Genomic DNA, 13,183 nt, shown 5'->3' with positions numbered 1-13,183 from the left:
TCCTTCACATCCGACTCCTTAAAGACAAAAATCTTTGTCCAGTACGAGGTGAGAAATCACTGTTCTGATGTCCAGAAGCTCTTTTCGGTCATAAGAGACGGTAGCAGAAACATTATGTACAAAATAAGTTACAAATAACACACAATAGCACAATTGGTTAAGAGCCCGTAAAATGGCAGCCATCTCCTCCAGCGCCATTGGTTTGCCATCATGTTTCTCTTATTTTTGACAGAACATTTACTTTACTTGTATTGTCTTTTGTATTATGGAATGGTATCAGTTAATATGGGGAGGGATGAACCCTGTGTGTTTTGCACCAGGATCAGTGAAACCCTGTTCTATATGGGACACCACAAAGGTATGATCACTCTGACATGTTTGCCAAGGTAGCCCAATTACGACCAGACAAAACGCCAATAGGCACAGTATCTGTAGCGGCTGGGAATGACAATGAAAGGTGAACATTGTTATATTAACAGAACACTGCTTCTATGGTATTATGTAAAGGGTTTTTTATTCTACATAGACCTGTTGAACATTATAAACTATATACCTACAGCTGTTCAACTTTATAGACTACATACAGTACACAAGTATGTGGACATCTGTTTGTTCAGATTCAGAAAACTTGAATGTCCTCAGAGGCAATTCATCTTGCAGCAGTCATAAAACATAACATCTAAAAATGTAAAATAAACAACAAATTACATTTACAAACAAATAGGTAGGGCAAGTGCAGTTTCATAGTACAAGTGCTAAGTACAGTGTCGTGTTTTTGGCTATGCCGGATTAAGTGATATGACATGCTATTCGATAAAATAATTCATCCGTAATTAATATCACCTGATTGAGCTAATCATGTAAATGTAATTAACTAGAGAGTCGGGCACAACAAAATAATATTTATGCAAATTAATTACTTCAAAATCATACAATGTGATTTTCTGGATTTTTATTTTAGATTCCGTCTCTCACAGTTGAAGTTTTCCTATGATAAAAATTACAGACCTCTACATGCTTTGTAAGTAGGAAAACCTGCAAAATCGACAGTGTGTCAAATTCTCCACACTGTATATATATATATAGGGAAGAAAATCAGGGAAGTTATGGAGTCCAAGTGAGTCTGATGACACGCAGGTGCGCATAAAGATGTTGACAGCTGTGCACCATAATGAGAGGTCTGGTGACCTAGAGGCTGGAGGGAGCACAAGTGACACTGACAATCTTGCCCAACCTATTTTTCTGTGCAACCTTGATATTCCCAAACCAGCAGGTCAAGCAAGCAGTAGGGCAGAATGATCTCAATTAATTATTTTATAAAAGAGAACCGTGATTGTTAAATCATCATTAAAAAAGTGCAGTTTCCATAGTAAATACAGTCTCTGTTCGCCTTTCTTAAAAATATCGTCAGTACAAGGACAGCTGCTTGTCGATGACTAGTCCAAGGTATTTGTAATCCTCCACTATTTCAATGGGCTCACCTTTTATCAGTGATGGTGTGTGCATGGTAGTGTTCCTTCCAAAGTCAATTACCAGATCCTTTGTTTTTGATGTATTTCATTGTAGATGGGATGACTCACACCAGACAGTAAACTCATTCAGAGCCGGTCCGGGCTCCATCTCATCCCCTTCGAGAAGACTGACCAAAGCCGCATCGTCAGCGTATTTGATCAGGTGGAGCCCTGGGAACTGGCTCCGGCAGCTGCCTATATACAGTATGTATAGTACTGGTAAAAGAACACTGCCCTGTGGGGTTCCAACTGAAGCAGTGCCCACCTCAGAGAGTGTGTTGCCAACTCGTACCTGCTGAGACCTATCAGTTAGGAAGTTGGTGATCCATGTGATAAGCATCAAGTCCGAAGTCTGTCCGGGAGGGCCAACGGATTGATTGTATTAAATGATGAGGAGAAATCTATAAACATGATCCGCACATGGGTTTTACTACCCTCCAAATGCATGTACACCAGATGTAAGAGCGAAAGGATGACATTATCTGTTCCTCTCTCTGACCGTTATGCAAAATAAAGGGGTCAAGAAGGTGACTGGTAGTGTTGATAATGTATGCTTTCATGATCTTTTCAATAGATTTAATCAAGAGAGAGGTCAGAGCGACAGGTCTGTAATCAGGTCTGTAATCATTTGATGCAGACGGATGAGAGGTTTTTTTTTTCCAAAAAGATGGAATTTCCAATGTATTCAGGGACCGCTGAAAGAGAGCAGAAGACATCGCTCAGCTGAGTGGAACAGTGTTTCAAGACACGACCACTTGTGTTATCAGACCCCGGGCTCTTTCGTGCTCCAGTGCTTTTGAACACTCATGGTACGACTTCCTCATCGATGACAAGCGTGCTCTTGGTTGCCATGACATCCTCCTCCATACAGGCCAGGGGATCGGAGGCAACCACTGTTTCAAAGTGGATGAAGAACTTGTTTAGTTCATTGGCTGTAGAGAGGCACACCGTCTCAATCAGGCAGAGGTCGATACGTTGCCTACCTTTTGAAGGGGGCGCTTGCCATATTTCTAACTTCTTTGGGATAGGGGGCAGCATTTTCACTTTTGGATGAATAGCGTGCCCAGAGTAAACTGCCTCCTACTCAGTCCCAGATGCTATATGCATTTTATTATTAGTATTGGATAGAAAACACTCTGAAGTTTCTAAAACTGTTTTGAATGATGTCTGTGAGTATGACAGAACTCATATGGCAGGCAAAAACTTGAGAAAAATCCAAACAGGAAGTGGGAAATCTGAGGTTTGTAGTTTTTGAACTCACCCCTAATTGAATACACAGTCGGATATTGGTTATGTTGCACTTCCTAAGGCTTCCACTAGATGTCAACCGTCTTTAGAAGGTTGTTTCAGGCTTCTACTGTGATGTGGGACCGGATGGGAGCTCTTTGAGTAAGTGGTCTGCCTACAGCCTCGTTCTCAGTCACGCACTTTCACTTGAGAGGTAGCTGTCGTTCCAGTGCTTTTCTACAGACAATGGAATTCTCCGGTTGGAACAATATTGAACTTTTATGATAAAAACAACCTAAAGATTGATTCTATACTTAGTTTGACAAGTTTCTTCGACCTGTAATATAACTTATTGAACGTTTCGTCCGAATGGACCAGATCGCAGATTTGGATATGTTTACCAAAAGCCCTAACAAAAGAAGCTATTGGACATAAATGGACATAAATGATGGACATTATCGAACTAAACAAGCATTTATTGTGGAACTGCAATTCCTGGGAGTGCATTCTGATGAAGATCATCAAATGTAAGGGAATATTTCTAATGCTATTTATGAATAATGTTGACTGTGCAACCTGGCGGATATTTCTCTGGCTGGTTTGGGCTCTGAGCGCCGTTCTCACATTATGCTTTTTACGTAAAGTTTTTTTGAAATCTGACACAGCGGTTGCAGTAAGGAGAAGTGTATCTATATTTCCATGTCTAAAATGTTTATTTTCATCGACATTTATAATGAGTATTTCTGTGAATCCATGTGGCTCTCTGCAATATCACTGCATGTTTTGGAACTACTGAACGTAACACGCCAATGTAAAATAAGACTTTTGGATATAAATATGAACTTTACTGAACAAAACATACATGTATTGTGTAACATGAAGTCCTATGAGTGTCATCTGATGAAGATCATCAAAGGTTAGTGATTAATTTTATCTCTATTTGTGCTTTTTGTGACTCCTCTCTTTGGCTTGAAAAATGGCTGTGTTTTTCTGTGAGTTGGTGGTGACCTAACATAATTGTTTGTGGAGCTTTCGCTGTAAAGCATTTTTTAAATCAGACACTGTGGCTGGATTAACGAGAATTTTATCTTTAAAATGGTGCCTAAATGGTGCCTAGAAATTTGATTTATGAGATTTCTGTTGATTTGTATTTGGCGCCCTGCAATTTCATTGGCTGTTGGCAAGGTGTTCCGCTAGCGGAACGAGAGTCTCCTTCTCGGTCTGAGATGTTGAACATCTCATTCCAAAGTCATGGGCATTAATATGGAGTTGGTCCCCTCTTTGGTGCCATAGCAGCCTCCACTCTTCTGGGAAGGCTTTCCACTAGATGTTTGAACATTGCAGCGGGGACTTGCTTCCATTCAGCCACAAGAGAATTAGTGAGGTCGAGCACTGATGTTGGGAGATTAGGCCTGGCTTGCAGTCGGCTTTACAATTCATCCCAAAGGTGTTCAATGGGGTTGAGGTCAGGGCTCTGTGCAGGCCAGTCAAGTTCTTCCACACCTATCTCGACAAACCCTTTCTGTATGGACCTCGCTTTGTGCATGGGGCATTGTCATGCTGAAACAGGAAATGGCCTTCCCCAAACTTTTGCCACAAAGTTGGGAGCACAGAATAATCTAGAATGTCATTGTATGCTGTTGAGTTAAGATTTCCCTTCACTGGAACTAAGGGGCCTAGCCTGAACAATGAAAAACAGCCCCTGACCATTGTTCCTCCTCCACCAAACTTTACAATTGGCAATATGCATTCGGACAGATAGCGTTCTCCTGGCATCTGCCAAACTCAGATTTGTCCATTGGACTGCCAGATGGTGAAGCGTGATTCCTTACACCAGAGAATGCGTTTCCACTGCTGAGTTTAATGACGGCGAGCTTTACACCACTCCAGCTGATGCTTGGAATTGCAATCGCAGGCTAGTGTGCACCTGCTCAGCCATGGAAACCCATTTCATGAAGCTCCCGACGAACAGTGTTTGTGCTGATGTTGCTTCCAGAGGCAGGTTGGACCTCAGTAGTGAGTGTATCTACCGAGGACAGACAATTTTCACAAGCTTCAGCACTCAGCGGTCCCGTTTTGTTAGCTTGTGTGGCCTACCACTTCGCGGCTGAGCCGTTGTTGCTCCTAGACGTTTCCACTTCACAATGATATCAGTTACAGTTGACCAGTGCAGCTCAAGTATGGCATACATTTGAAAGGTATCCTATGCCACGTTGAAAGTCACTGAGCGCTTCAGTATGGGAAATTCTACTGACAATGTACTTATGGAGATTGCATGGCTTTGTGCGCGATTTCATATACCTGCCAGCAACGGGTGTTGCTGAAATTGCCAAACCCACTATTTTCAAGGGGTGTCAACATCATTTTGGGCATTTAGTGCACCTTTAGATGTGTGGGTGTGTGAACTAATCTCTGCTCTGTTGAAGGAACATTTCCAGAGACAATGAGGTTTAGGCTGGATGCTGCAGTGAGTGACTGATCATCCTCCACAGCTGCTCTGCTGCTAACAGCTTACTGGGTAGTATAGTGGTGCCTGGGTACAGGTTAGTAGCCAATGCAAAAAGGTTAGCTCATTTCTGCTAATGTCCTGGGTTGTGATACAGTCCTGCACTGCATGGGTTTCGGTAGTATAGTATGACGCTATAGTAATCTCATCCCTTTCCTATTGTGTGAACAATAGTAATTGTAATATCTATCAGTTAGCGCCACAATGTGTACAACTGGCACAACAAAAATAACATGGGGAAGGGGTTGTGTACTGAAAAGTATGTACTTCATTTGCTGTATTGCCACGCTTATGCAATCTGAACAGAAGTGCACCCCAGAACCATTTCAGTAGTTGTCTTCCTGTTTACTGTCCTGTACCCAGAGGGTAGGGTTAGAGGACCTATATATCCAAGCAATATGGTTATTTGACCAGTGACTATGTCTCTGTCTCTTATTTGAAATACTGTATATCTCTGTCTCTCAGGTCCAGACTGTTCAGAGGGAAGAAGATCCAAGGAGACTATGACATCAAAGTGGAACAGGTGTGTACAATCACACACACTCCAGTAATTTGAATTTATTCATCACCAGTTAATTTGTACCATTAGTATTATATTTATCAGTTAGCACCACAATGTTTACAACTGGCACAACCACAAAGAACACAGGAATGGAGTTGTGTACTGAAATTATGTACTTCATTTGTCGTGTTGGCAAACATTTGGCAAACATTTGCAATCTGAACCAAAGTGCATTCCAGTAATAAACACTACTGTCCCATACCCAGAGGGTTAGGGTTAGTGGATGTACCAAGAAGGTTAGGGTTTTTTGCTTTGGGGACGGATGTGTGGTTTATTATTAATGGGCAGAGGGGAAGGTAGTGCAAATTTTCCCCGGTCTACATTCACTCTTTTGCAGGTTATACTTTATAATTTTTTACATCCTAGCCAAGTTTCCTCATCTTCCCTTATGCACTACATTTTTCAGCACACCAACAATGCCGCAGGTCAGTATAGTCTACCAGTATATCCTGCCTTCTATCCACCAGTCATAGTGACAATAATGGTAGGTGGATTGTTTGTCCAGATCTGCAATAGGCTAAGTAGCATTCAGCATTCAGCATTTAGTTAGCCAGCAATTGTGCAAGTTCTCCCACTTAAAAAGATGAGAGGCCTGTAATTTTCATCACAGGTACACTTCAACTAAAAATCCAGAAAATCACATTGTAGGATTTTTTATGATTTTTTTTGCAAATTATGGTGGAAAATAAGTATTTGGTCAATAACAAAAGTTTATCTCAGTACTTTGCTATATACCCTTTGTTGGCAATGACAGAGGTCAAACGTCTTCACAAGGTTTTCACACACTGTTGCTAGTATTTTGGCCCATTCCTCCATGCAGATCTCCTCTAGAGCAGTGATGTTTTGGGGCTGTTGCTGGGCAACACAGACTTTCAACTCCCTCCAAAGATTTTCTATGGGGTTGAGATCTGGAGACTGGATAGGCCACTCCAGGACCTTGAAATGCTTCTTATGAAGCCACTCCTTCGTTGCCCGGGCGGTGTGTTTGGGATCATTGTCATGCTGAAAGACCCAGCCACGTTTCATCTTCAATGCCATTGCTGATGGAAGGAGGTTTTCACTCAAAATCTCACGATACATGGCCCCATTCATTCTTTCCTTTACACGGATCAGTCATCCTGGTCCCTTTGCAGAAAAACAGCCCCAAAGCATGATGTTTCCACCCCATGCTTCACAGTGTTCTTTGGATGCAACTCAGCATTATTTGTCCTCCAAACACGACGAGTTGAGTTTTTACCAAAAAGTTATATTTTGGTTTGATCTGAAAATATTATATTCTCCCAATCTTCTTCTGGATCATCCAAATGCTCTCTAAAAAACTTCAGACGGGCCTGGACATGTACTGGCTTAAGCAGGGGGACACGTCTGGCACTGCAGGATTTGAGTCCCTGTCGGCGTAGTGTGTTACTGATGGTAGGCTTTGTTACTTTGGTCCCAGCTCTCTGCAGGTCATTCACTAGGTCCCCCCGTGTGGTTCTTGGATTTTTGCTCACCGTTCTTGTGATCATTTTGACCCCACGGGGTGAGATCTTGCGTGGAGCCCCAGATCGAGGGAGATTATCAGTGGTCTTGTATGTCTTCCATTTCCTAATAATTGCTCCCACAGTTGATTTCTTCAAACCAAGCTGCTTAACTATTGCAGATTCAGTCTTCCCAGCCTGGCGCAGGTCTACAATTTGGTTTCTGGTGTCCTTTGACAGCTCTTTGGTATTGGCTATAGTGGAGTTTGGAGTGTGACTGTTTGAGGTTGTAGACAGGTGTCTTTTATACTGATAACAAGTTCAAACAGGTGCCATTAATACAGGTAACGAGTGGAGGACAGAGGAGCCTTTTAAAGAAGAAGTTACAGGTCTGTGAGAGCCAGAAATCTTGCTTGTGTGTAGGTGACCAAATACTTATTTTCCACCATAATTTGCAAATAAATTCATTAAAAATCCTACAATGTGATTATCTGGGTTTTTTCTCTCATTTTGTCTGTCGTAGTTGAAGTGTACCTATTATGAAAATTACAGGCCTCTCTCATCTTTTTAAGTAGGAGAACTTGCACAATTTTTTTAATGTAATTTTTTTTTTATTCCACCTTTATTTAACCAGGTAGGCTAGTTCAGAACAAGTTCTCATTTACAACTTCGACCTGGCCAAGATAAAGCATAGCAGTGTGAACAGACAACACAAAGTTACACATAGAAACAATTAACAAGTCAATAACACAGTAGAAAAAAAGAGTCTATATACATTGTGTGCAAAAGGCATGAGGAGGTAGGAGAATAATTACAATTTTGCAGATTAACACTGGAGTGATACATGATCAGATGGTCATGTACAGGTAGAGATAGGGTTGGTGTGCAAAAGTGCAGAAAAGTAAATAAATATAAACAGTATGGGGATGAGATAGGTAAATTGGGTGGGCTATTTACCGATAGACTATGTACAGCTGCAGCGATCGGTTAGCTGCTCAGATAGCAGATGTTTGAAGTTGGTGAGGGAGATAAAAGTCTCCAACTTCAGCGATTTTTGCAATTCGTTCCAGTCACAGGCAGCAGAGAACTGGAACGAAAGGCGGCCAAATGAGGTGTTGGCTTTAGTTATGATCAGTGAGATACACCTGCTGGAGCGCGTGCTACGGGTGGGTGTTGCCATCGTGACCAGTGAACTGAGATAAGGCAGAGCTTTACCTAGCATGGACTTGTAGATGACCTGGAGCCAGTGGGTCTGGCGACGAATATGTAGCGAGGGCCAGCCGACTAGAGCATACAGGTCGCAGTGGTGGGTGGTATAAGGTGCTTTATTAACAAAACGGATGGCACTGTGATAAACTGCATCCAGTTTGCTGAGTAGAGTATTGGAAGCTATTTTGTAGATGACATCGCCGAAGTCGAGGATCGGTAGGATAGTCAGTTTTACTAGGGTAAGTTTGGCGGCGTGAGTGAAGGAGGCTTTGTTGCGGAATAGAAAGCCGACTGTAGATTTGATTTTAGGTTGGAGATGTTTGATATGAGTCTGGAAGTAGAGTTAACAGTCTAGCCAGACACCTAGGTACTTATATACGTCCACATATTCTAGGTCAGATCCATCCAGGGTGGTGATGCTAGTCGGGCGTGCGGGTGCAGGCAGCGAACGGTTGAAAAGCATGCATTTGGTTTTACCAGCGTTTAAGAGCAGTTGGAGGCCATGGAACGTGTGTTGTATGGCGTTGAAGCTCGTTTGGAGGTTAGATAGCACAGTGTCCAAGGAAGGGCCGGAAGTATACAGAATGGTGTCATCTGCGTAGAGGTGGATCAGGGAATCGCCCGCAGCAAGTGCAACATCATTGATATATACAGAGAAAAGAGTCGGCCCGAAAATTTTACCCTGTGGCACCCCCATAGAGACTGCCAGAGGACCGGACAACATGCCCTCCGATTTGACACACTGAACTCTGTCTGCAAAGTAGTTGGTGAACCAGGCAAGACAGTCATTAGAAAAACCGAGGCTACTGAGTCTGCCGATAAGAATATGGTGATTGACAGAGTCGAAAGCCTTGGCCAGGTCGATGAAGACGGGTACACAGTACTGTCTTTTATCGATGGCGGTTATGATATCGTTTAGTACCTTGAGCGTGGCTGAGGTGCACCTGTGACCGGCTCGGGAACCAGATTGCACAGCAGAGGAGGTACGGTGGGATTCGAGATGGTCAGTGACCTGTTTGTTGACTTGGCTTTCGAAAACCTTAGATAGGCAGGGCAGGATGGATATAGGTCTGTAACAGTTTGGGTCCAGGGTGTCTCCCCCTTTGAAGAGGGGGATGACTGTGGCAGCTTTCCAATCCTTGGGGATCTCAGACGATATGAAAGAGAGGTTGAACAGGCTGGTAATAGGGGTTGCGACAATGGCGGCGGATAGTTTCAGAAATAGAGGGTCCAGATTGTCAAGCCCAGCTGATTTGTACGGGTCCAGGTTGTGCAGCTCTTTCAGAACATCTGCTATCTGGATTTGGGTAAAGGAGAACCTGGAGAGGCTTGGGCGAGTAGCTGCGGCGGGGGCGGAGCTGTTGGCCGAGGTTGGAGTAGCCAGGAGGAAGGCATGGCCAGCCGTTGAAAAATGCTTGTTGAAGTTTTCGATAATCATGGATTTATCAGTGGTGACCGTGTTACCTAGCCTCAGTGCAGTGGGCAGCTGGGAGGAGGTGCTCTTGTTCTCCATGGACTTTACAGTGTCCCAGAACGTTTTGGGGTTAGAGCTACAGGATGCAAATTTCTGCCAGAAGAAGCTGGGCTTGGCTTTCCTGACTGACTGCGTGTATTGGTTCCTGACTTCCCTGAACAGATGCATATCCCGGGGACTATTCGATGCTATTGCAGTCCGCCACAGGATGTTTTTGTGCTGGTCGAGGGCAGTCAGGTCTGGAGTGAACCAAGGGCTATATCTGTTCTTAGTTCTGCATTTTTGAACGGAGCATGCTTATCTAAAATGGTCAGGAAGTTACTTTTAAAGAATGACCAGGCATCCTCAACTGACGGGATGAGGTCAATATCCTTCCAGGATACCCGGGCCAGGTCGATTAGAAAGGCCTGCTCGCAGAAGTGTTTTAGGGGGCGTTTGACAGCGATGAGGGGTGGTCGTTTGACTGCGGATCCGTAGCGGATACTGGCAATGAGGCAGTATTTGGAGGGCCAGTTGGTCAGGATGACGTCTATGAGGGTGCCCTTGTATACAGATTTAGGGTTGTACCTGGTGGGTTCCTTGATGATTTGTGTGAGGTTGAGGGAATCTAGCTTAGATTGTAGGACTGCCGGGGTGTTAAGCATATCCCAGTTTAGGTCACCTAACAGAGCAAACTCTGAAGCTAGATTGGGGGCGATCAATTCACAAATGGTGTCCAGGGCACAGCTGGGAGCTGAGGGGGGTCGATAGCAGGCGGCAACAATGAGAGACTTATTTCTGGAGAGAGTAATTTTTTTAATTAGTAGTTCGAACTGTTTGGGTATGGACCTGGAAAGTATGACATTACTTTGCAGGCTATCTCTGCAGTAGACTGCAACTCCTCCCCCTTTGGCAGTTCTATCTTGACGGAAAATGTTATAGTTGGGTATGGAACTCTGCAGTAGACTGCAACTCCTCCCCCTTTGGCAGTTCTATCTTGACGGAAAATGTTATAGTTGGGTATGGAAATCTCAGAATTTTTGGTGGCCTTCCTAAACCAGGATTCAGACACGGCAAGGACATCAGGGTTAGCAGAGTGTGCTAAAGCAGTGAGTAAAACAAACTTAGGGAGGATGCTTCTGATGTTGACATGCATGAAACCAAGGCTTTTTCGATCACAGAAGTCAACGAATGAGGGTGCCTGGGGAGATGCAGGGCCTGGGTTTACCTCCACATCACCCGTGAAACAGAGGAGGAGTAGTATGAGGGTGCGGCTAAAGGCTATCAAAACTGGTCGCCTAGAGCGTTGGAGACAAAGAATAAAAGGAGCAGATTTCTGGGCATGGTAGAATATATTCAGGGCATAATGCGCAGACAGAGGTATGGTGGGGTGCGGGTACAGCGGAGGTAAGCCCAGGCACTGGGTGATGATAAGAGAGGTTGTATCTCTGGACATGCTGGTTTTAATGGGTGAGGTCATGGAGTACCGTGATGGACAGTCCAGCAGGTATCAGCTATGTAGCCAAGTTTACAGCAAGGATCTGGTGGAGTATTGGGCTCTAGCCGTGTATGGGGATAGCTTCGGTACTGCTTGCAAGCTAGCTGTGAAGATCCGAAGTAGTGGTACAGGGATTACGGCAGGAATCCGGCGTTGTTGTGGAGAGACAGTTATCCAGGCTAAAAAAAAACTGGCTGGCTGTGCAGAAGGTAAAAACATTTTAGAATGTGTTCTAAAATTTAAAATAATAGCGATTCCGTATCACATTGGGTGAGGCAGGTTACCGGAAGTTATAATCAAATTAAAAATCGAAAAGAGATTGAAAATAAAATTTAAATATATATACAAAAAATACGAAAAATACAAAAGTACACGAGAGGATAAACAAAACACGTCTTCACTGCTACTCCATCTTGGATAGTGAGAATAAGATGTAGAGCGACCCGTCCTCCATTACCCAGAATACTACTAGCCAATGTTCAATCATTAATTAATAAACTGAGAGCTAGGATTTCCATCCAGAGAGACATCAGATTCTGCAACATACTCTGTTTTTATGAGACTTGGCTCTCCATCATCCAAACAGATTATTTACAACCAGCGGATTTGACAGTTTTTTGAGTGGATAGGAAGCAGACTCTCTGGAAAGAACAAAGGTGGTGGACTCAAAATATGGTGTTACAGGGAAAACATACAAGAACTTGCGAGCTTCTGCTCTCCAGACTTGGAATACTTGGTAATGAAATGTCACCCTTTTTACCTTCCGAGAGAGTTCTCAGGGCTTATCGCCATGGCTGTGTCCATCCCGCCCCAAGCCGACACCAAACATACTCTCAAAGATCTACATTGGACCCTAAACCGCATACCTGGAGGCAATGTTTATTGTTGCGCGGGTAATTTGAGGTCCGTGCTCCCGAATTATTACCAACACATTGACTTTCCAACGTAAATGTGACACTTAACCACTGCCACACACCTTTTCATCATGGGTATGAGGCCCTCTCTTGCCCTCCTTTCAGCTAATCTGACCACGACTCCATTTTGCTTCTCCCCACCTACAAACAAAGACTCAAGAAGGAAGTTCCAGTGGTCAGATCTGTACAGCGTTGGTATGGCCAATCAGATTCCATGATCCAGTAGATTGGAATACGTTCCGGGTCGCCAATATATCAGAGGAAACACTGTACACCTGGTGACCATGTCAGTGTATATTGCGCCCAGCCCGCCACAGGAGTCACTGGTGCGCAATGGGACAAGGACATCCCTGCCGGCCAAACACTCCCTAACCCGGACGACGCCGGGACAATTGTGCGCCATCCCATTGGTCTCCCAGTCGCGGCCGGCTATGACAGAGCCTGGACTCAAACCAGGATCTCTAGTGGCACAGCTAGCACTGCGATGCAGTGCCTTAGACCACTGCGCCACTCGGGAGGCACAGGGGCCTTTTGGAAAACTCCAAACGGACTATCATGTGCCTTTAACTGAGAAGTGGCTTCCGTCTGTTTACTCTAGCATAAAGGCCTGATTGGTGGAGTGCTGCAGAGATGGATGTCCTTCTGGAAGTTTCTCCCATCTCCACAGAGGAGCTCTGGAGCTCTCACAGTGACCATCGGGTTCTTGGTCATGACCAAGACCATTCAAATCAAATGTTATTTGTCACATGCGCCGAATACAACAGGTCCTTACAGACCTTACAGTGAAATGCTTACTTGCAGGCCCTTAACCAACAATGCAGTTTTAAGAAAATACCTAAACAA

General features: G+C 44.0%; 1 protein-coding gene across 1 annotated transcript in view; it reads left to right on the top strand.

Annotated features, from left to right (window-relative positions):
- LOC139371483 (synapsin-2-like) overlaps nt 1-13,183 on the top strand; it is a 218,542-nt gene that overhangs the window by 32,480 nt on the left and 172,879 nt on the right. The window contains 1 exon segment of the mRNA XM_071111936.1: nt 5,710-5,767. Coding sequence (XP_070968037.1) covers nt 5,710-5,767 — 58 coding nt within the window.

Source organism: Oncorhynchus clarkii, chromosome 17 (genome assembly GCF_045791955.1).
Source record: "Oncorhynchus clarkii lewisi isolate Uvic-CL-2024 chromosome 17, UVic_Ocla_1.0, whole genome shotgun sequence".
Lineage (NCBI taxonomy): Eukaryota > Metazoa > Chordata > Actinopteri > Salmoniformes > Salmonidae > Oncorhynchus > Oncorhynchus clarkii.
The sequence above is the reverse complement of the archived record's forward strand: the minus strand, read 5'-3'. Positions and strand labels throughout refer to the sequence as shown.